Source organism: Cydia fagiglandana, chromosome 26 (assembly GCF_963556715.1).
Source record: "Cydia fagiglandana chromosome 26, ilCydFagi1.1, whole genome shotgun sequence".
Taxonomy (NCBI): domain Eukaryota; kingdom Metazoa; phylum Arthropoda; class Insecta; order Lepidoptera; family Tortricidae; genus Cydia; species Cydia fagiglandana.
The window spans coordinates 6,531,373-6,554,035 of NC_085957.1; the positions used below are offsets into that span (position 1 = coordinate 6,531,373).

General features: G+C 39.8%; 1 protein-coding gene and 2 long non-coding RNA genes across 3 annotated transcripts in view; all 3 read right to left on the reverse strand.

Moving 5' to 3' along the window:
- Positions 1-159: 159 nt before the first annotated feature.
- LOC134677509 (uncharacterized) lies at positions 160-974 on the reverse strand. The gene is made up of 2 exons (XR_010100036.1): positions 862-974; positions 160-341 (listed from the first exon to the last, which is right to left on the reverse strand). It is a non-coding gene; the product is annotated as an uncharacterized LOC134677509 (long non-coding RNA).
- A 1,158-nt stretch (positions 975-2,132) lies between these two features.
- LOC134677336 (cytochrome P450 4d8-like) overlaps positions 2,133-22,663 on the reverse strand; it is a 76,708-nt gene continuing 56,177 nt past the window's right edge. Inside the window, exons 2-9 of the mRNA XM_063535771.1 lie at positions 10,829-10,918; positions 9,573-9,686; positions 8,655-8,840; positions 3,829-4,033; positions 3,718-3,787; positions 3,514-3,620; positions 3,027-3,178; positions 2,133-2,321 (exon numbers count right to left, since the gene is read on the reverse strand). Coding sequence (XP_063391841.1) covers positions 2,137-2,321; positions 3,027-3,178; positions 3,514-3,620; positions 3,718-3,787; positions 3,829-4,033; positions 8,655-8,840; positions 9,573-9,686; positions 10,829-10,913 — 1,104 coding nt within the window. The 5' untranslated portion in view covers positions 10,914-10,918 and the 3' untranslated portion in view covers positions 2,133-2,136. The remainder of the gene's footprint in view (positions 2,322-3,026; positions 3,179-3,513; positions 3,621-3,717; positions 3,788-3,828; positions 4,034-8,654; positions 8,841-9,572; positions 9,687-10,828; positions 10,919-22,663) is intronic.
- LOC134677507 (uncharacterized) overlaps positions 21,996-22,663 on the reverse strand; it is a 54,822-nt gene continuing 54,154 nt past the window's right edge. Inside the window, exon 2 of the long non-coding RNA XR_010100035.1 lies at positions 21,996-22,204. This is a non-coding gene — a long non-coding RNA (uncharacterized LOC134677507). The remainder of the gene's footprint in view (positions 22,205-22,663) is intronic.

Genomic DNA, 22,663 nt, shown 5'->3' on the forward strand with positions numbered 1-22,663 from the left:
ACGCGTTCAGTACCGGTAGTGCAGCTGCAGTTAGTAATGGAATGGTACTTTAACAGTAAAATTGTCTAAGTATCGGAATTATATCTATACTTATAGAGATTTAATTTCGTCCCTCTCTTCTACTCGATCGATAAAATTGTCTACAGCGTTCATCATAGGTTTCCGGTTCCTCTCTTCGATTCTAAGGGTGAAGTTGTCGACAGCCTTCATCATGATGTCAAACTTGACGGGCAGAGGGCGCCGCAAGTCGGCGGCGCGCACGCCGGCCGGCGGCAGCAGCCGGTAACGCCGGACCAGGTTCACCAGCGCCGTTTTCGCCGACATCATTGCGTATGTTGCACCTGGGAACACAAGTGTTAAAGTTTTATCTACGTTTTTGAAGGACACTGCTATGTTGTAGAGAGATTATATATAACTTTCTTAGCTCCGCTTGCACCTTGCCGGGGTTAAGCGATTAAACTGCTAACCCAATGTCAAATTGTAATGGGAACTCGAGGTTAAACCGGTTAACCCCCGGGTAGTGGAATAATGCAAGGGCGCTTTATATGTCTGTACACACTCGTCGAGAAAACCTTAACTACAGGCCAAAAACGAGTGTGTACCTACATACTGTTCCCTTCTCGTCTCGTTGTTACTCTTCTCGTCGTTGCTGACACTCTCGTAGGCAAAGTCACTAGGTCACTACCGACGACCAGTAAGCGAGGTTAGTATATAGTATATACTATATACTAACCGAGGCAGTTCCTGACGGAGTAGCTGAAGGGCGCGAACATGGCGGGGTGCGGCAGCGGGCCCCGCAGGAACCGCACGGGGCGGAACTCCTCCGCGTCGGGCCCCCAGTACGCGGGGTTGTATACTAACCGAGGCAGTTCCTGACGGAGTAGCTGAAGGGCACGAACATGGCGGGGTGCGGCAGCGAGCCCTGCAGGAACCGCTCGGGGCGGAACTCCTCCGCGTCGGGCCCCCAGTACGCGGGGTTGTATACTAACCGAGGCAGTTCCTGACGGAGTAGCTGAAGGGCACGAACATGGCGGGGTGCGGCAGCGGGCCCCGCAGGAACCGCTCGGGGCGGAACTCCTCCGCGTCGGGCCCCCAGTACGCGGGGTTGTATACTAACCGAGGCAGTTCCTGACGGAGTAGCTGAAGGGCACGAACATGGCGGGGTGCGGCAGCGGGCCCCGCAGGAACCGCTCGGGGCGGAACTCCTCCGCGTCGGGCCCCCAGTACGCGGGGTTGTATACTAACCGAGGCAGTTCCTGACGGAGTAGCTGAAGGGCACGAACATGGCGGGGTGCGGCAGCGGGCCCCGCAGGAACCGCTCGGGGTGGAATTCCTCCGCGCCGGGCCCCCAGTACGCGGGGTTGTATACTAACCGAGGCAGTTCCTGACGGAGTAGCTGAAGGGCACGGACATGGCGGGGTGCCGCAGCGGGCCCCGCAGGAGCCGCTCGGGGCGGAACTCCTCCGCGTCGGGCCCCCAGTACGCGGGGTTGTATACTAACCGAAGCAGTTCCTGACGGAGTAGCTGAAGGGCACGAACATGGCGGGGTGCGGCAGCGGGCCCCGCAGGAACCGCTCGGGGCGGAACTCCTCCGCGTCGGGCCCCCAGTACGCGGGGTTGTATACTAACCGAAGCAGTTCCTGACGGAGTAGCTGAAGGGCACGAACATGGCGGGGTGCGGCAGCGGGCCCCGCAGGAACCGCTCGGGGCGGAACTCCTCCGCGCCGGGCCCCCAGTACGCGGGGTTGTATACTAACCGAGGCAGTTCCTGACGGAGTAGCTGAAGGGCACGAACATGGCGGGGTGCGGCAGCGGGCCCCGCAGGAACCGCTCGGGGCGGAACTCCTCCGCGCCGGGCCCCCAGTACGCTTGGTTGTATACTAACCGAAGCAGTTCCTGACGGAGTAGCTGAAGGGCACGAACATGGCGGGGTGCGGCAGCGGGCCCCGCAGGAACCGCTCGGGGCGGAACTCCTTCGCGTCGGGCCCCCAGTACGCGGGGTTGTATACTAACCGAAGCAGTTCCTGACGGAGTAGCTGAAGGGCACGAACATGGCGGGGTGCGGCAGCGGGCCCCGCAGGAACCGCTCGGGGCGGAACTCCTCCGCGCCGGGCCCCCAGTACGCGGGGTTGTATACTAACCGAGGCAGTTCCTGACGGAGTAGCTGAAGGGCACGAACATGGCGGGGTGCGGCAGCGGGCCCTGCAGGAACCGCTCGGGGCGGAACTCCTCCGCGTCGGGGCCCCAGTACGCGGGGTTGCGGTGCGTGCCCCAGATGTTGAACATCACCGTCGTCTCGTCCACCAGCGTTGTGCCTGACGCTACAATTAATAAATATTTTTTTTATTATCAAAACAGATTACGTCACATAAAAGCATGTATCTAAACGTGGTATTAAAAATATCATCGGAATACAGAAACTTTGTCATGTCAAACAAGTATAGCATGGTTCCAGAGTCCAGCCAGTGGATGACAGAGATTTGTTAGATATTAATGGTGTGCGTCGTGTGGTTCGGTCAAAGTGTAAAGTAAGTGGTTCGGTGCATCTAACAAGGAAGGGTACCCAACTGTCCGACTCCGATTTGATTTATTTTGATATATGTTATAGAGTAAGTCTAAAATAACGGACACGTATTTTTTTTAGCTGCCCAAACTCAACCTGTTATTAGAAAATGGCCTTCAAAGTACTGAAAATTGACCAAACCTTCTAATTTCTGAGAAGAGATTTGAGTTTGTGGTGAAATGACAAAACACGTCTCCATTCTTTATTCATGTTCTCCAACATATAACGAAACCAGTAATTAATTAACAATTTTTTTGAACAAATCTCTTCTCAGATATTAGAAGGTTTGGTCACTTTTCATATTTTGAAGGCCATTTTCTAATAACAGGTTGAGTTTGGGCAGCTAAAAAAAAATACTTGTCCGTTATTTTAGACTACTCTATAACTTATATCAAAATAAATCAAATCGGAGTCGAACAGTTGGGTACCCTTCCTTGTAAGTGTGAGGGTTCGGAAAACTTACGCAGAAGTATATCCTCGTGGACCTCTCGCACCACTATCGGCACGGGCGGGTAGAGTCGCAGGCTCTCCTTGATGACGGCCTCCAGATACGTCAGCTTCAGCAGATCCTCTGCAGTCACGGCGCGGTCCGACTCGCCAAACACTTCTTGTATTCTGATAAAGAAAATAGAAGACTTAATTTAATCAGTTATTAGATGACCAAAGGACGGACCTACAGTAAGGGTTGCTATATAAAAGCATAGAATATCCTTACCGAATCCTGACTTTTCCGTCAAACCCAAAAAAATCCCTTATAACAAAACTTTTCGTGAACCGCTAGCCCCATAACTCGCCGCCATATGGTGTAGCTGCAGCATAACCTTCCCATAATACACAAAGTACCCTACCAATCTATTACACAAAAGGTAGTCTTCATCCTATCGCCGGACACTTCTTGCTAAGGGTGTTATTGCAATCCTGTCCAATTTCTTTGTCGACCGTATACTTACTCCTGGTACACCTTATCCTGCACGTCCGGGTACCGGAACAGCAGCACGGCGGTGTAGCTGACCGCGGTGGCCGACGTGTCGCTCCCGGCGACCATGAACACCAGCAGCTCAGGTAAATATATTTATTCTCATAAAGACAAGCACACATAGATGTTGTATAAAAACTGAACACCAGCAGCTCAGGTATACTTACTCCTGGTACACCTTATCCTGCACGTCCGGGTACCGGAACAGCAGCACGGCGGTGTAGCTGACCGCGGTGGCCGACGTGTCGCTCCCGGCAACCATGAACACCAGCAGCTCAGGTATACTTACTCCTGGTACACTTTATCCTGCACGGCCGGGTACCGGGACAGCAGCACGGCGGTGTAGCTGACCGCGGTGGCCGACGTGTCGCTCCCGGCGACCATGAACACTAGCAGTTCTTCACGCAGTTCCATGTTCGAGTAACCTTTCTCTAGCCCTCCGGAAGACTGGATTACCACGTCGATGAAATGTGACAGTTCGTTGTTACTGTTTTCTGAAAAAAACATTTAAAAAATCCTTTAAGGAACTACAGTAGAGTCCGGTTATAACGACACTCAAGGGACCGATGACATTACGTCGTACTAACCGGACGACGCACTAAACGAACTGCCAATTTAAATATATTTTTTAAACATAATAATTGCATCATTTTGTATTTATTAATAGATATGCGATAATCAAAGAAAAAAAGACATTTCAATTAAAATATTTATTTACGTTAGTATTACAATCCTTTGTCTTCAATGGTTCAATGGAGAGACTTTTGTGTGTTTAGAAGAAGGTACTTTTGTAGGCAAGACTCATCATCCGCAAATTACTCGAACCCCGTAAAATAAAAGTCCTAATTCTTGGGAATCTAATCAAGATGACAATCGTACATCGACAATCAAAAAAGTTAAAAAAAAACTTTTAAATTTTCACTCAAGCTTTTATCGCTGTGTACATACTGATGTTTCAACAAGCAACGTAATGTCAATTCTTACAAATTGAGTCAATTCTTACAAACCAAAACTCAATTAGGATGCGTTTTGTCACACAGTTAGGTACTATGGCCATCTCCTGAGTCCATCATCAGAGCAGCTCGAAGGTACAGAAATATTGCATTGTCACCCAACTAAGATAATTGTGTATATGAAGTTTAAGCTCAATTAAATAATGATTTAGGTTTTATTTTGTTTGCAAAATTACGAAACGTCGCATGACTATTTCATCTTGCTGCATGCGTATAGGCAAAGGGGGAGAGGAGTTGAGTGCGCGCGGAGTAAGTTTCTTACTAACAATTTATTTGTAAAAACTACGTCGCGCGTCGTTGTAACCGGACTTGACGGACGGATTTTGTGTCAATTTCCGTCGTTAAAAGTGGTCGGTCGTTATAAGCGGAGTCGTTCTAAACGGTTGTACTTTCATAGTAGCTTGTACTAAAACCAAACAAATGCCTAGACTTACGTCGCTATAAGCGGTTGGTTGTTATAAGCGAAGTCGTACTAACCGGATTCTACTGTATTAAATTGGACATGTTAAGAGAGAACCGAATGGTGTCAATAAAAGGAATCCTTAATTATTTATATATTTAGTAAATTTCACATTAGTTTTGCTTAGAATCACGAACAATTTCGGCTAGAATTAGAATCAGATATCGATTATTGCGAACCATGGTACCGAGTTGTTACAGTAAGTCATTGATTCACATGGCATCCTATACTCGTATAGCAAGTATTCTTATAGCTAGTTAGGACTACTTAGGACTAATTTGTATAGTATTATAATATAGGTACCCATTTTTTCACATAAGATTTTTTTTTAAGTACATTATTTTTCTTTATTTCCACTTTGTTAACGATAAAAATGCAAAGTACTTAGGCTACATGAAAAATGTTAACGGAATGGGAAAATAAAGTCTATCAAGCTACTTATTTCCGTCAGTAGAAAAAAAACGGCAAAAATTGTAGCCGCGAAAGGGTAATCGTCCCATAGAAAATATTGATTTCGCACTTTTTTCTACTGATAAAGTTGTTTGACCGGCTATATCTTTATATATCACGAAATTCAATAAAGTAAGTATACTCTGCCAAGCCAGATTTGTTGGTAAAAAAAGCGCCAAATTAGAAAAATGTAGGTGCGAAGGAAGGTATTTTTTTAGGGTTCCGTACCCAAAGGGTAAAACGGGACCCTATTACTAAGACTTCGCTGTCCGTCCGTCCGTCCGTCCGTCCGTCCGTCCGTCCGTCTGTCACCAGGCTGTATCTCACGAACCGTAATAGCTAGACAGTTGAAATTTTCACAGATGATGTATTTCTGTTGCCGCTATAACAACAAATACTAAAAACAGAATAAAATAAAGATTTAAATGGGGCTCCCATACAACAAACGTGATTTTTGACCAAAGTTAAGCAACGTCGGGAGGGGTCAGTACTTGGATGGGTGACCGTTTTTTTTTGCTTTTTTTTGTTTTTTTTTTGCTTTATGGTACGGAACCCTTCGTGCGCGAGTCAGACTCGCACTTGCCCGGTTTTCTTCTTGTATGTTACCTCCCGTGATTCTTCTCACTTGATGGTCTCATCGGAAGATCAGCGCTGGAAGCCACCAGCAACATGCTGAGATGGGGCCATTTCGTGGCACTTTAATCTTACTTTGTGTTTTCTTTTATATAATGTATTGTACCGATTGTTTGTGCTTACGAATAAATAAATTCTATTCTATTCTACATTATACACGGTGTAACATGAGTAAACCGAATAATTTTAACAGCGTATTCCTGATCATATTTAGAGACAAAAATGTCCTATAAACTTTTTTAAAAAAACGCCTAGTTTCAGAGATAATATTAATTTAAAAATAAACAAGTTTTTGTTGTAACATAATGTAAAAGGCCTTTTTGGTGGTAATGTTGCTGCTATGGGACGTAGTCTAAATATCCTTATTGATAGATGTCAAAAAGTGACAAGTAACACTTTGCAAAAAGAAGGTTTTACGAAAAAAAATGTAAAAAAAACAATTTTAAGTAACAAGTTTACTAATAACATTTATTGTTTATGTACAAATACATTCAAAAAATTGAAAAAACAAAACAAAAAAAAAGTTTTTTTTGGCGAAATTGATCTAAACTCATATTACATTTTTTCCTTCTTTTGACCGCAGAAATGCGTGGTTAAAATTATTCGGTTTCCTCATGTCATGTTACACCGTGTATATTGGGTGTAGGGTACTTACTGAAATCCTTAAGCCCAAATGCAGTCATTTTTTCCTTTTTGTTTTGTATAATCTGTAAGTATATAATACAGTAAAAAAAAGAGAAGTGAATAAGTACTTATTAACTAGCCAAGACAAATCCTGAACTTTAATTACAATTTACACCCCAAGCAAACTAGAACTTGGCACCCATATATAGTTCGTTTTTTTTAGCATTAGAAAGAACTTGCAAGAAGGTAAGCGATCTTGACATGTCTTTTAATTGAAAAACGCTATTTAAAAATCAAAAACTATTACTTATGAAAGCAGAAGAATATAAATGATCGTATTAGATTCATAATTGTTACATATTTGCCGCAATTTACTTTTAAAATGTGTTTTTCAATTAAAAGACACATCAAGATTGTTTACCTTATTTCTAATGCTAAAAAAAACGAACTATTAGATCACAGTTCTTTTTCCAGCGAAGTCAACAACGACGAATAGTTTTAATATTGAACTTGGCTCTCATTTCACATTTATGTTGTTTATGGGATATCATTACTTTTTGTATGGAAAATATTAGTATTCATCATACTTAGTTGATTTCGATACATACGAGTTACAATCAATCAATTTGATAACAAATTCTACATTAAATGTAGAATACTAGTATGTATATGAAATAGTACCTCAATATAACACTTCAAACTCTCGCGTTTTGTACACATATTTAATTACACAAACGGGGCTACCGCGTAAATTATATTTTTACCTTTAATTCCGACGTTTCAGCTGAGTTGCACCAGCTGTGGTCACGGTAAACAATGAAATTTTATCACGGTAGACCCGTTTATGTAATTAAATATAAATAAATTAAATATATTATTAGGACATTTTCTTACACAAATTGACTAAGCCTCCACGGTAAGCTCAAGAAGGCTTGTATTGTAATACTTAAATACATAGAAAACAACCATGACTCAGGAACAAATATCTGTATCATCGTACAAATAAATGCCCTTACCAGGATTCGAACCCGGGATCATCGGCTTCATTAGGCAGGGTCACTACCCACTAGGCCAGACCGGTCGTCGTACGAGTATGATAATATGAATAATACCTCCTCTATAAAAGTATATGCGCGTTGTAAATGGTGTTGATATTGCTTGTACATCGGCAGATTCTTGAAGACGATGTCTGGATGCAGCCATGGCTGGAGTACGCGCTTGGCTAGCACTTGGGTGCATTCGTCTATTGCATTCAGAAGGTAGTAGTGATCCGAGTATTTTTGCGTGTTGATTGGTGTGTTCAAGGCAGTCTCTAAAATAGGATGAGATAGAGGAGGTTATTTGACAGAAATATTAATTTAAATTTATTAGGTAATAGAGTTAAAGTCGCTTGCTAAGACGCTGGAAGCGGGTCGCTTCCAACCGGCACGTATGGAGATCCAAGGTGGAGGCCTATGTTCAGCAGTGAACGTCTTATGGCTGAGATGATAATGATGAGAGTTAAAGTACAGAATGGTGTTCGCAGGAACTCGAGCCTTTTGAGTCTATTGTATGTCGCCCAGTTCCCTCGAGTAATAATAATATTAGTGCCCATTTAATGCCATAAAAAAAACAGCAGGTTGCACTCCGGAAGTGCCGGCAGAAGTGAAAACTCAACGACATTGTAACTCAAAATATTAATAACAGCGCCATCTAGTGCAAAATGTCTGCAGCACTATGTATAATTGAGGTTAACGCCATCTAGCGTTATTTCGTCGCAATACTTGAAACCCCTAAGCACATCACTGTGAGTAAGGTAAACGAAACGCGCAGCGCGGTAAAAAGATCTTAGGGTTACGCCTTACGCTATCTCGGGTTTAACATTTTTTTCCCACCTCAAAAAGTGCACAGCGCCGCTAAAGAAGTTTTCGCTTCAAAAAATTTCTAGGAACTTACCACAAACTGTATCGAACGTGAACGTGGTGACGTATCTCCAGATGGGGAAGTCGCCTCCCCCCGCCTCGGTCCGCAGCAGGTCGGCCATGATGGAACTCTTCGCGTCGAACACCGGCATCAGCTGGTCCAGGTTCTTGCGGCTGAAGAAAGGCGCGTTGATTTTGCGACGAAGGTGCCAAATGTTTACTGCAACGGTTTGAGTCACGTGATATCAAATGTTTGCACTGAAAGTTTGTACAGGCACAGAATAAATAATAGTACAGAAGACTCACTCTCTAACAAAACGCGTCTGTTACGATGAGGACAGATATGGCTGCTAGGTGGCGACAGGGCCACGCGCGGCTTATGGCTAGCCACCAAAATTGGTGTGGAACGCGTGTACTTTTAGCTACCTGTTGCAAAGCGACTAAATCACGGAGTGAGCCACGCCTGGTACAGGGTGAAATTCTAATCACCAGCCATACTCTGCGTAGTGACCTACTTTTGACCCCTACGTAATTTAAAATCCATAAAACATAAACATGAAATTGGGTACATTTATTAAGATTTATATGGAGAGGGCTTTGCTCGGAGTTTTTCTACGTGATCGAATCGGAAATGAGGAGATCCGTAGACGAACTAAAGTCACCGACATAGCCCACCGGAGTAGCAAGCTGAAGTGGCAATGGGCAGGCCACATTGCACGCAGAGAAGATGGCCGATTTGGTCGAAAAGTGCTCGAGTGGAGACCACGGACTAGCAAGCGCAGCGTAGGATGTCCACCCACAAGATGGACAGACGACCTTGTTAAGGTCGCCGGAAGACGCTGGATGCGGGTCGCTTCCAACTGGCATGTATGGAGGTCCAAGGGGGAAGCCTATGTTCAGCAGTGGGCGTCTTATGGCTGAGATGATGATGATGATTAAGATTTGTATTTACCTGGGGCAAATATAGATCCGTTGCCTATTGCGGTTCGCATATATTTTATTAGGAATTCATCTTTGTCCAGGCACGCTTTAGACACCACTTCGATAGCCTTAGGATCTGTCATACCTGTCAAACAACAATAAATTTCGTGATGTGAAAAACAGTATAAGTAAATAAATAAATAAATATTATAGGACATTTTTTACACAAATTGACTACCTGCCCTATTCGAACTTTAAGATACGTCAGCTAATAGATCTAGAAACGATATGGATTAGATATGTCAGTGTCAAAAGTGACATTTTTGTTTGAAGAAACGTCACATTTGACACTGACATATCTAATCCATATCGTTTCTAGATCTATTAGCTGACGTATCTTAAAGTCAAAGGGGTCAAAAAATCTAGAAATTCGTGTGACGTAATTAATGGATGACCCCTACTTATGAAAGCAGAGGAATATAAAAAACCGGGCAAGTGCGAGTCGGACTCGCGCACGAAGGGTTCCGTACCATAAAGCAAAAAAAAAACGGAAAAATATGCAAAAAGAAAACGGTCACCCATCCAAGTACTGAACTACTGACCACGCCCGACGTTGCTTAACTTTGGTCAAAAATCACGTTTGCTGTATGGGAGCCCCACTTAAATCTTTATTTTATTCTGTTTTTAGTATTTGTTGTTATAGCGGCAACAGAAATACATCATTTGTGAAAATTTCAACTGTCTAACTATCACGGTTCGTGAGATAGAGCCTGGTGACAGACAGACGGACGGACGGACGGACGGACAGCGAAGTCTTAGTAATCGGGTCCCGTTTTACCCTTTGGGTACGGAACCCTAAAAACGCTTTTTAAAAATCAGTAACTATTACTTATGAAAGCAGAAGAATATAAAGGATCGTATTTTTTTTTAATCATTTATTTACATACAATATATATAATTACAGTGGTACAACTAAACGAAATTAATAACTAGCTTAAATCTAAATAAAATAGGCCCCTGAGGCATTATTTTTAAAATGTGTTTTTCAATAAAAAGACGCATCAAGATTGTTTATCTTATTTCTAATGCTAAAAAAACGAACTATAAGTATATGGTTTTCATTCAACTTACTTGATAGGTACCTCCACGCGTTCCCGAGATGGGACTTGACAGACAGACGGACGGACGGACAACAAAGTAAAGGGTTCCGTTTTTTCCTTTTTAGGCACGGAACCCTATAAATATAGGTATACCAATGCAGTAAAGAGGTTATATTATTATACTTACTAACTAACAGCCTATTGGCCACCCAGAAACTTGTAAGGCCATCGTGTTCATTCGATGTTCGACCCAGGTTTTGTAACGCTTGCATAATATCTGAAAACAAAGGGAAAATACGTTGTACAGTCGCCATCGGATATATCGGAGCGGGCAAGGTGCTCATATATATCTGAACACACTGAGAAAAACAATTAGAATGAAAAAAATTGTTTAGCTTTACTAAAGTTCAGCAGCACAGGAAATAAAGATACTTATAAAGGACCCCGCAGCAAACATCAGGGAAAAAGTGGTTTCAGATAAATCTCACGAAATTTTAGTATGATGTTAATTTGACTCCATTCCACAGTATCTCGTGCGTGACTGCTGCGAAGCTTTTGTGAAACCATTGTTATTTATTTTTAATTTAGCCATTAAAACACACACTTATCCATCTGTCTGGAAAATCTCAAAAGTTCTCCCAATTCATAAAACTGGATCTAAATCGGAGTTTAAAAACTATCGACCAATTGCTGTTCTATCTGTGTTTGGTAAAGTATTTGAAAGTTTTTTTTTTTTTATTTATTGCTAATAAACAAAAAACAAGTATTCTGTACCAAAAAATGTATCAACAATTAAGGGGATGGTTTACTGACTCCCAGCATGGTTTTATACATAACAGATACACGACTTCTAATCTCCTCAATATTGTAACGTACACAGCCCACCATTTGGATGACAGAAAACAAGTCGATGTAGTATACTTAGATTTTCAAAAAGCTTTTGACAGGATTGATTGTGATATTTTACTACAAAAAATGGCCAAGTCAGGTTTTTCTGAAATACTGTTAAAGTTCTTCGCCAACTATCTTTCAGATCGCAAACAATATGTCATGTACAACGCAGCCAAATCCGAAACATACTCCGTCTCCTCTGGCATAGGTCAAGGAAGCAGTCTCGGGCCGTTATTATTTTTAATAACTATAAATGATCTTCCTGATTATATTAAGCATTCGTTAATACTGATGTTTGCTGATGATGTCAAGCTCGCTTTGCCTATACATGATCAATCTGACATCATCAAGCTCCAAACAGATATTGATAGCGTTTACCAATGGGGTATAAGTAACAGTCTACATTTAAATACAAGCAAATGTGCAGTCATGACCTACTCAAGGACGCCACACACCATGGATCGCTCTTATACATTGAATGGCGAAAACCTGCAAAGTGTCAAATGTATGCGTGATCTCGGTACGTCTTTTGATTCAGAAATATCATTCAGTCAACATATCATTCAAATTTGCAAAAGATCTAGAAAAGCCCTTGGCTTTGTTGTGCGCCAGTCAAAATACTTTAGTAATTATCATGTCATTACCTTATTATTTAATGCATTTGTACGTAGCCTACTAGAAACTAACAGTATTGTATGGAACCCGCACGAAAAAAAATACATTCTTCTTCTAGAAAAAATCCAAAAGTCCTTTATTAGGTATCTCTACTGGAAAATACTCGGGTACTATCCCTACATGTATCCCACGCCGTTTGTATTGGGAATGGTCTCATATCAAAGTCTTGAAGTACGTAGGCAGCTTGCAACAGTAAAATACTTTTTTAGACTAATACGTGGTTCAATATTTAATCCATTGCTACTAGAATATATTCATTTTAAGGTACCATCACTATTTGTTAGAACTACTCTCAGACCTCGCATTTCACCCCTATTCGTAATTCCCAAGACCAGCACAATGACACTAGTCACTAGTCCACTATACGTCGCACTTAACCACATTAATAATATTATTTTACATAATCCCACTCTTGACATATTCTCACAAACAGAACCGAAATTCCTAGCCACGGCAGCCCGCTATATAGAGTCAATATCTACGCCCACAACTATTAATATTAATTAGGTAAATTTAGTGATAAGTCTATAATGATAATTAGTTTTAAGTACATATTATATTTGTAACCCATAACTTGCATGTTTGGTTTAACTGTCAATGTAAAGTTGGTTAAATAAAATAAAATAAAATAAAATAAAAGATTATTATTTTGTATGGGCACAACTCTCTCAGATGTATACTTTCAGAAATAATCAATGTTTTATACAAAATATGTGTTTGTTAACCATTATTTACGTAATTCCTCCTCTTGACAGTTGTTGGCTGCAACTTATAATGTCAGTAACTGTCAGTGCGTGTCATAACAATATATCGATTTTATGTTTTCAAACATGTCGCGTAAATAGAAAAATATATACATGATTATTTCTGAAAGTATACATCTGAGAGAGTTGTGCCCATACAAAAAAATAATCAGGAGAGCCAAATTAACATCATACTAAAATTTCGGGCGATTTAACTGAAACCACTTTTTCCCTATGTTTGCTGCGGAGTCCTTTTGTTAGATATTCTAAAACCGATTTTATGTCAAAAAAAAAAACATCTTTGATACAAGCATTTATCGCTGACTGTACTTTTCTTTCAACAGGCAAGTATCATCGAGACAATTCTAACAAACGCAAACACAATAAAGTTGCGTTGTTTTATCATAGAGCGCCTATTATGCTCTATATAAATTGTAAGCGACTATTAGGGGTGGGTTGTACCAAACCGTCAGTAACTGTTAAAGACTTCGCAAAATTGTATTGTACGGGGCATCCAGGCCATAATTGTTTAAAAAAAAATGAATTGTACGGGAACTTTCGTAATTCAATGCTAATTTATTTTGATTATACCTACACGTGTAAGCCCCCCTCCCCCTTTCTTACACGTGTAGACACAAAACCAGTAAAAAAAAATAGATTTTAGCTGTCGACGTCAATGCATCCGTGTCTAGTCTAAGTCGCGTGACCTTAGAAAACCAGTTACTAATTATCACTTTACATATTTCGCTAGATTTATTGCAGATAAAATGAATTCTTGTTTAGGAAATCAATTATGCCAGTAACCGTAGTATAAAAAAACTATTTACCATCGTTTTTTTAGAGTTATAAATTATAAAATTAGCATAAAAAAAAAAGGACGAGATAGACCAGTACAAGTCTGAAACGATAGCGCGTGCAGTGCCGGTTTTTTTTATTCGTCATAATTTCATACAAGTTTGACGTTTAAAGTAACACTTGTACTGCGTGTGCTACCAAAATCGTTGCAGGCTTATCTTGGTCTAATTAACTCTATTATGTTTGTTAATTCGGGCTGCAAGACTCAAAACTGATTTTTACAAACATGTTTTTTTTCACCTTAAAATTACTATAGGGTCATTCCACCGTTTCGGGTGTTACACTTGAACTCATAAAATAAGGTTTTAATCGATATTGTAACAGGAACTACGAGGTTATAACTATTGATTCATCTACTACTTTGATAATATTTTCTTTTCCTGTACACACATAATTAAAGTATAAGACCAATAACGAGAGAATCACTAAAAAGTAGCTGTTTCGGGCGTTACGCGAATTGGCCTATACCTTCTGACCATCAGTACCAAAATGCATATTTTAGCGAATTTTGTCAAGTAACCTCCAGTTTTATTTATGGCAAGTAGTAATAGTTAGTATAGTCTACTGAAACACTGAAGTAACACTTAGTATCACTTTTTGTTTAATTTTAATAAAATAAATTACCTGTTTCGGGTGTTACTCATGGTTCGTTTCGGGTGTTACGAGTACGAAATTAAGACAGATTTATACGAAATTATGGCTCATTTTATTGAAATTATTGTATTTTAAATAAATTCGATTAAAATCATAAGTAATAGATGCTGAATTAGTATTAAATACATTAATCTTAACAATAAAAATTGTTTCTCGAAGATATCATAATTATTTTTCTTTCGATTCGAATATTTCCGAAAATATTCACTTAATCAAAAAATGATTGATGGTGACCCTATTCATTTTGAAAGATCTATCCAACGACACCCCACACCACAGGATTAAAGGCGAAAAAAAATACAAAATATTTTGTACTGGCGCTGCTTAAAAAAATTTTTTTTTTAATTTTTGTGTTACTACTTTGTCGCCATGATTGATTTTTGTATCCATGCCAAATTGCAGCTTTCTAGCACTAACAACCACGGAGAAAAGCCGGGGACGGACAGGCGGACGGTCACCACGTTTCGGGTGTTACACAACTTCAAACTTTAAAACATACGACTAAAGCAGACGCTAAAACAATAATTATTACACATTTGAATAGGTTCACATCATAGCCTTTCTTTGGCAAAACATGTTTGGCTGTAGTTAATTACGGGAAAAGTTACACATACTTTTATCTCTTTTCCGTTTCGGGTGTTACTTTGAGACCACAGTCTAGAATACTCTTCTAAAAACTAATTAATCCATGCTTTTTAATATTTTTAAAGACAAATTATAAAATTACGATATTTTACCTGAAATAACTGCGAGAAATTTGTAACAGTTTACAGTTATTTTCTTTTTAATTAGTCTTGCCAATATCGCTGTATAAATTTAGTTTTACGCCTATCATTTAAAACGTTGCGATCAAGTACATGGAAAACATGTACAAAATGGTTTTTTTTCGGGTATTTTTTCTGACATGAAGGTTTGGTATGTTTTCTATGGAAATAGGTTAGTGTTGACTTCTTAAACCAATTTTCATTTTTGAACCCTTGGTAGCGTTTATTATGGAATGACCCTTTAGGTACCTACTCTGGCTACAACCACTTTGTCAGAAAAAAAGTCAGCAAATATAGGCTTAAAGGCAGTGGGGAGACACTCCTGACTTCGGTCGAACTCGGCTCCGCTCGGCTCAGCATTGCTCCGAGCAATTATTAGGGTTGGCACAACTTGACTTCCTTTTGCGTGCAAGACCACAGATAAGATAATCACTTGAATTTTGACAACCCTAAATTGCCGAAAGGGATAGTGCCATATATTAGAAAGGGATAGCATGATTCGACCCTGAATCGCTGTGTAACTTCGGGTTTGTAGGAAGTGTCCTTTCTGTACGGTAGTACTATTATTTCTTCTGTGGTAAAGGGTTGACCTCCCATAGAAAATTTGAATTTCGCGCCTTTTTCTCCGGACAAGTTGGGTGTGTAATAATAATATTTTTGCCGAAAAAAAATCGAATGGGTATTTGCAACTTTTCCCTTGACCTACTTTCCACACTTGTATCGTAAATAAGTATAATTTATAATATTTAGAACACAGTTACATACTGGTTACATTGTTGGTCAAGCAGATCTTCTCAGTAGAAAAAGGCGGCAAATTTGAAAAATGTAGGCGCGAAGGGATAGGGCAAATTTGAATTTCACGCCTTTTTCTACTGGCAAGATTTGCTTGAGCATCTATATTAGACAAATTTTGGTTATTTGCTAAAATATCGTACGGCTCTGACAACTTTGGTTTGACAGGCTACGGTATACCGGGTGTGGCCTGTAACACGAGCAAATAATTAAAACATAGATTGTACTTTTGTTCACCAATTTTTGAAAATTATGAAGTACATATTTAGACTCCCTATTTTTCATACAAAATAAATATTATCTTCAATGGACGCCATCGTCAGCCATTATCAACGTGCAACATGCTATGAACGTGTCAGGCAAAAAAATATTCTTTATATGAAAAAGTATGAGACTATGCCCACTAGCCCGTTCCGTCACCGACCATACCCGTCGCGTGCCATGCACGGACCGTCAAAAATAGTCGGCGAGGATATTTTGCCGGTGCCGAAACGCTCCGTGCATGGCACGCAACGTTGCCAGAACGGTGCGTGCAGGCCGGTGACACGGTGGGCATACGGGTTTTAACCGCGTATGGTGACCGTTCTAAGCCCGTTATAAACGCGTTGCTATATTTCTTGCTCGCTCTTACCAGTCTGATAACTATTCGCTGGCTCTTTCTGACGAGTATTGCTCTCGTGAATAAAACGCGGGTACTAAGGGGATGAAACGCGGATGCTACGGGGATTATAGGCGGATGCTATGGGCATGATGCGCAGTTACTACGGGTACTAAACCCGTTATGTACAATGTGGACACGGTGTAGTGGGCATAGTAGGCCGTATCGCGTTACATTCCGTGCCAGATACTTTCATAGCACGGTCATGGTATGATACGGTGTAGTGGGCAGAGACCTTTAAACATAACAAAATTCGCAATACATTGCGTCTTAGAATAAAATTTAAAGTGTATTAAAAATCAAACTACAAGTTATTTTTAAAAGTCGCTGAACAAATGTTGGTCAGTATTAGGGAATTCAAATCGGTTATTTTTTGTATGGAAATAACCGCGGTTTCGGTTAATAGGATAATTATCATCATCATCATGGCATATTGTACACTGAGCTGCTAAACCGTAAGGAGAAATTATAGGTTTGAATGAATTCATTGATAAAGGCGGCATTTTACGGCTGGTGGTATAGTACACGTACTTACAAACAGTAATTAACTGGTGGACTTTATTATAAAAGGCATAAGGTCCACCAACGATCAGTTAAGAGTGTGGGCGATAGTACAATCGAAAGTTTTATGGCCCATTTTGTATCTTATCACAGTGACAATAGTACGAGAAGTAGCTCTACCATGAGTTCCGTGAATGACAGTCGATAGTGAGAAAGTTAAGGAAAATGTATGGAGTAATTTGTACAGTGCCTCTACCGGTCACGTAAAGAAATAAAAAATTCAATTCGTACCATGAGTTACAAACGTTTTTTACGCGAGTTTTCCATACTTGCCTAACTTCACACCTAAAACGCTCTCTTTCTAATTATATAATGAAAACTGAGCCAGAATTATTCTACGTAAATACTTTACGCGAATAAACGTGACAGTTCATATTGATTGTCACTGTGACAAGGTACGAAATGGGTCACAAACTTAACCTTCGTAAAGTAAAATACTTCAATTTGCAAACAAAAAAAGTGGTGAGGGACCTTGTTTTTAAGGTGGATGTCAACGGGTCATCTCGATTAGAGATTAAAAACCGGCCAAGTCCGAGTGGGACTCGCGCACTAAGGTTCCGTACCATTAGGTACGCAAAAAAATCACGTTTGTTGTATGGAATCCATTTATTCTGTTTTTAGTATTTGTTGTTATAACGGCAAGAGAAATACATTATCTGTGGAAATTTCAACTGTCTAGCTATCATTGTTCATGAGATACAGCTTGGTGCCAGACAGACAGACAGACAGACGGACGGAGAGCGGAGTCTTAGTAATAGGGCCCCGATTTTACCCTCTGCGTACGGAACACTAAAAATGATTTAAATACATTGTTGTCGGTAATTAGTAGAGATGCCACGAATATTCGGCAACTATTCGGTATTCGGCCTATTCGGCCACTTGTCCGAATATTCGGTATTCGGCCGAATGTTGCTTACTATTCAGCTGAATACCGAATATCTGTTGCACCTGTCTTACCTAAACCAGGCGTGGCTCACTCCGCGATTTCATCGCTTTGCTACAGGTAGCTAAAAGTCCATCCGTTCGACCCCAATTTTGGGGTTTGCCATAAGCCGCGCGTGGCGCTGTCGCCACCTAGCGGCCATATCTGCGCTGATCGTGACAGACGCGTTTTGTTAGAGAGTGAGTCTTCTGTATCTATCTAGTACTAGTTATTATTTATTCTGTGCCTAAACAGAAAAATTACCCAAAAAAAATACCAAAAACTAGGTATTTAATATTCAAAAATGTATTCTTGGTGTAGTTAAATACAAAGGCACGTTTTTGAGCATTTGTTGATTACAAAAAAAAATATTTTTATCATGGGTCTGACTTGATTGACTCTAACTACATGTTCAACATAAAAAAATATATCTTAGCAAACGTTTTGCTTTGTTGGCGAATGCTTTTCATAATAATTGTGACTCAAAATGTTCGCATGACATGCCGAATATTCGGTATTCGGCCGAGGTAGAAGCCTAATATAGTAGTATACCCTATAATGGACGTGGAACCAGTAATTGGACAAAAAACCACAATTCCTCTAAAATAAGTATCTAAAACTAGTTTATAAACACTGGATATATTTTTATCATAAATAAGAGTGCTAGAGCTGTTTATGTTTGAATTTTTATTAATTTCGGTTGTTTTTTAAGAAATTAGCGTCAACCCAAAAGTTGTCGTGTCGCTTAAAAAAAAATACCACTACGATTTCTTAACAACTTCGCTAAGAGAGGTGAGTTAATTTATTAAATTTTAATTGAATAATACTTGATGAAAACTAGAATGTGTTTTGTTAATTGCATTTACCATGAGATAAGGTATACAACACACTATGTTGTGACTCCACAGATGTAAAAAAAATAGTGGTATTTAGCCCAATCCCATTATAGGAGCTGTAGAACTGCATACCTCCTATGATGGGACAATTGACATAATGATGCTTGCCATGCCATAATTTCATGTTTAAACAATACAGAAGTAAAATGTAATTACGAAATAAGTCAACCAGGAGGTATTCTCGGACTTCGGATAAATTAATATCGTTTTTCCAAACTTTTATTGAACTTGCCCTGTTAGTGTGGATCAAATCTTAGTAGCGGAATTTGAGCCACTTTTCCATTTCCGATTCAGTTGAAATTTTGTGTAAGTACGTAATTAGGTATGCAATCCAGATGATAATGCAATATTATGATAACATGGACCTGATCTGATGATGGAGACAGGAGGTGGCCATGGGAACTTTATCGCAATAAACCCTAACTAATTGTGTTTGGGTATATTAGAATTGTCTCGATGGATCTAATACAATAATAATTGGCTGTGGAAAGAAAAATACATTCAGCGATAAAACCTTATACCAAAAATTGATTTTTTTGCCATAACTTATACCCCATTTCAATATTTTATACTGATAGAGCAATGTCCATTATAGGGGGTCCATTACTAGATCCATGTCCATTACTGGAGCTTTGGTGTCCATGACTGGAGAAAAAAAACATAGTTTTAATTTGTTAAGTATGTGGAAACTCATTGCAGTATCTTTGATACAACACGCCTAAAACATGAAAGACGGATAGGACTTTCATCTTTTAACACGCTAAGCGGTAGACCTTTTACATGTATAAGGGAAATATCATAAATACTCCAAATTTCCTCTTAAATGTCCTATGACTGGTTCTGTTACTATATTCGGTATTCGGCCAAATTCACTATTCGGGGCATCTCTAGTAATTAGTGTTATGTGTTGTACTTACCTAGCGCTAGTGCTGAACGGGTTAAGGTGGGTGTCAAGGCAGATTATGTCGATTAACAAGTAAAAGATGGTGTAATTTCCTGCAATCCCATTATTGTAAGATTGTCAAGTTCTAAATAAAGATTTTCACAGTAGGTAAGAATATTTATTGGCGATTTGTAGACAACCGAACGTTGGAGCTATTCATAAATTACGTCATTTCATATTAGGGGGGTCTGGGGAAAGCAGAGTCGCCCAACAGCGATATCTGCGGCTCCGTCGAAGATGTACTTCTTAGGGGTCATCCATTAATTACATCACACGTTTAGGGGGAGGGAGGGGGTCAAGAAAATGTGACATATTGTGACATGGGGGGGGGGAGATAGAAACTTTGTGACGTCACTTTAACTTCATCAGTAACCGAAAATTTATTTAAATTATTTTATTCGCTGTACATTTAAATAACAAGTTTTTAAAACGATAATCGTTTTTATTCGTTTAATTTTCTTTCCTAAGCAGTTTTGGGTTATAAAATTACTAATATTTATATTGTCAAAAATATTTTGATAAAATATTAATGATACTTAGGTACTTACTTAATTCGATTTGGCGATTTCGTAGAAAAAATGTGACGTCACACTAGGGGGGGAGGGGTTTGCCAAATGTGACCAAGTGTGACAAGGAGGGGGGGAGGGGTCAAAAAACCTAGAAATTCGTGTGACGTAATTAATGGATGACCCCTTAATGGAATATGTCCGGACTCGAGACAAGAGGGCACAATTATTTGAAGCTGGGGGCTATAAAGAAATGGATGTTGGGGTTTTTCAGTCGATTTTGGCGGAACCCCTATCTAAAACTGCAAAATTAGTGTACCATTTTTTTGATAACTAATACAACATTTATTGAAACTCATATAATGTAGAGGCCCAACGGAGCCGACATGTCCCGTTTGATAAAGGTTCCTTTTAAAATACGTAGATTAAAAAAAACCGGGCAAGTGCGAGTCGGACTCGCGCACGAAGGGTTCCGTACCATAAAGCAAAAAAAAAAACGGAAAAAAAATGCTAAAAGAAAACGGTCATCCATCCAAGTACTGACCACGCCCGACGTTGCTTAACTTTGGTCAAAAATCACGTTTGCTGTATGGGAGCCCCACTTAAATCTTTATTTTATTCTGTTTTTAGTATTTGTTGTTATAGCGGCAACAGAAATACATCATCTGTGAAAATTTCAACTGTCTATCACGGTTCGTGAGATACAGCCTGGTGACAGACAGACGGACGGACGGACGGACAGCGTAGTCTTAGTAATAGGGTCCCGTTTTACCCTTTGGGTATGGAACCCTAAAAAGGGGGGCGGGTCTGGACATCGGATGATGGTAGCATGACGTAGGAGGAAACGGGGTCATTCGAAGCATGATTTTTGGATGATCTTAGGGGCGGGGGTCAAAAGTCGTCAAAAATAGATGATGTAATTTATGGACAGACTCGCTGGGAGAATGGGAGCAAAAACTTGATATACTCGATGTTTTTGTATTAAATCAGTAATTGAGTTGCTCAGTATGACCTAAACATTAACGGGTTTGAGTAATTGCTTTTCGTTCAGTTACTTACTGTATATACAGGGTGTAATCGTTAAGTGTAGCCAGGCGATAATTCCATAAATATAACAGATATCAGAAAACTTCAAATTGATATCGAAAGTGCGTTACCCAATGAGTAAAATTACATTAATAACTTTTTTAAATAAAAGCAGAAATATCCCAAACATTAACTTCAAACCCTCCCATACATTTAGTACGACGACTCACTAAGGATTGCAAATCGGTTATTTTATGTATGGAAATAACCGCGGTTTCGGTTAAAAACCGATTATTTCCATACAAAAAAAAAGCGGCCAAGTGCGAGTCGGACTCGCCCATGAAGGGTTCCGTAACAGCAAGTAACACAATAAAATTGCGGTTTACGGTTTATGACGTATTAAAAAAAAACTACTTACCAAATCTTGTGTAAACCAATTTTCGGTGGAAGTTTGCATGGTAATGTACATCATATATTTTTTTTAGTTTTTTCATACTCTTATTTTAGAAGTTACAGGGGGGGGGACACACATTTTACAACTTTGGAAGTGTCTCTCGCGCAAACTATTCAGTTTAGAAGAAAATGATATTAGAAACCTCAATATCATTTTTGAAGACCTATCCATAGATACCCCACACGTATGGGTTCGATGAAAAAAAAATTTTTGAGTTTCAGTTCTATGTATGGGGAACCCTAAAAATTTATTGTTTCTTTTCTATTTTTGTATGAAAATCTTAATGCGGTTCACAGAATACATCTACTTACCAAGTTTCAACAGTATAGTGCTTATAGTTTCGGAACAAAGTGGCTGTGACATACGGACGGACAGACAGACAGACAGACAGACAGACAGACAGACAGACATGACGAATCTATAAGGGTTCCGTTTTTTGCCATTTGGCTACGGAACCCTAATAACCGTATTCCCTACGACTCACCCCTCAAAGAACGTCGGTATCGTAAGAGATAAAACTGCTTGAGATTCATTATTTGCGATAATAAACTGTAATAAAATAATAAAACTACCGTTTATGAAATAATGAATCTAATATTTTTTACTGTAGTTGCTCGAAGTGACGCCCTTCTTGTGCGATACATTGAAGGGCCCTCTTAGATGTTTCTAAATGAACTTTTTT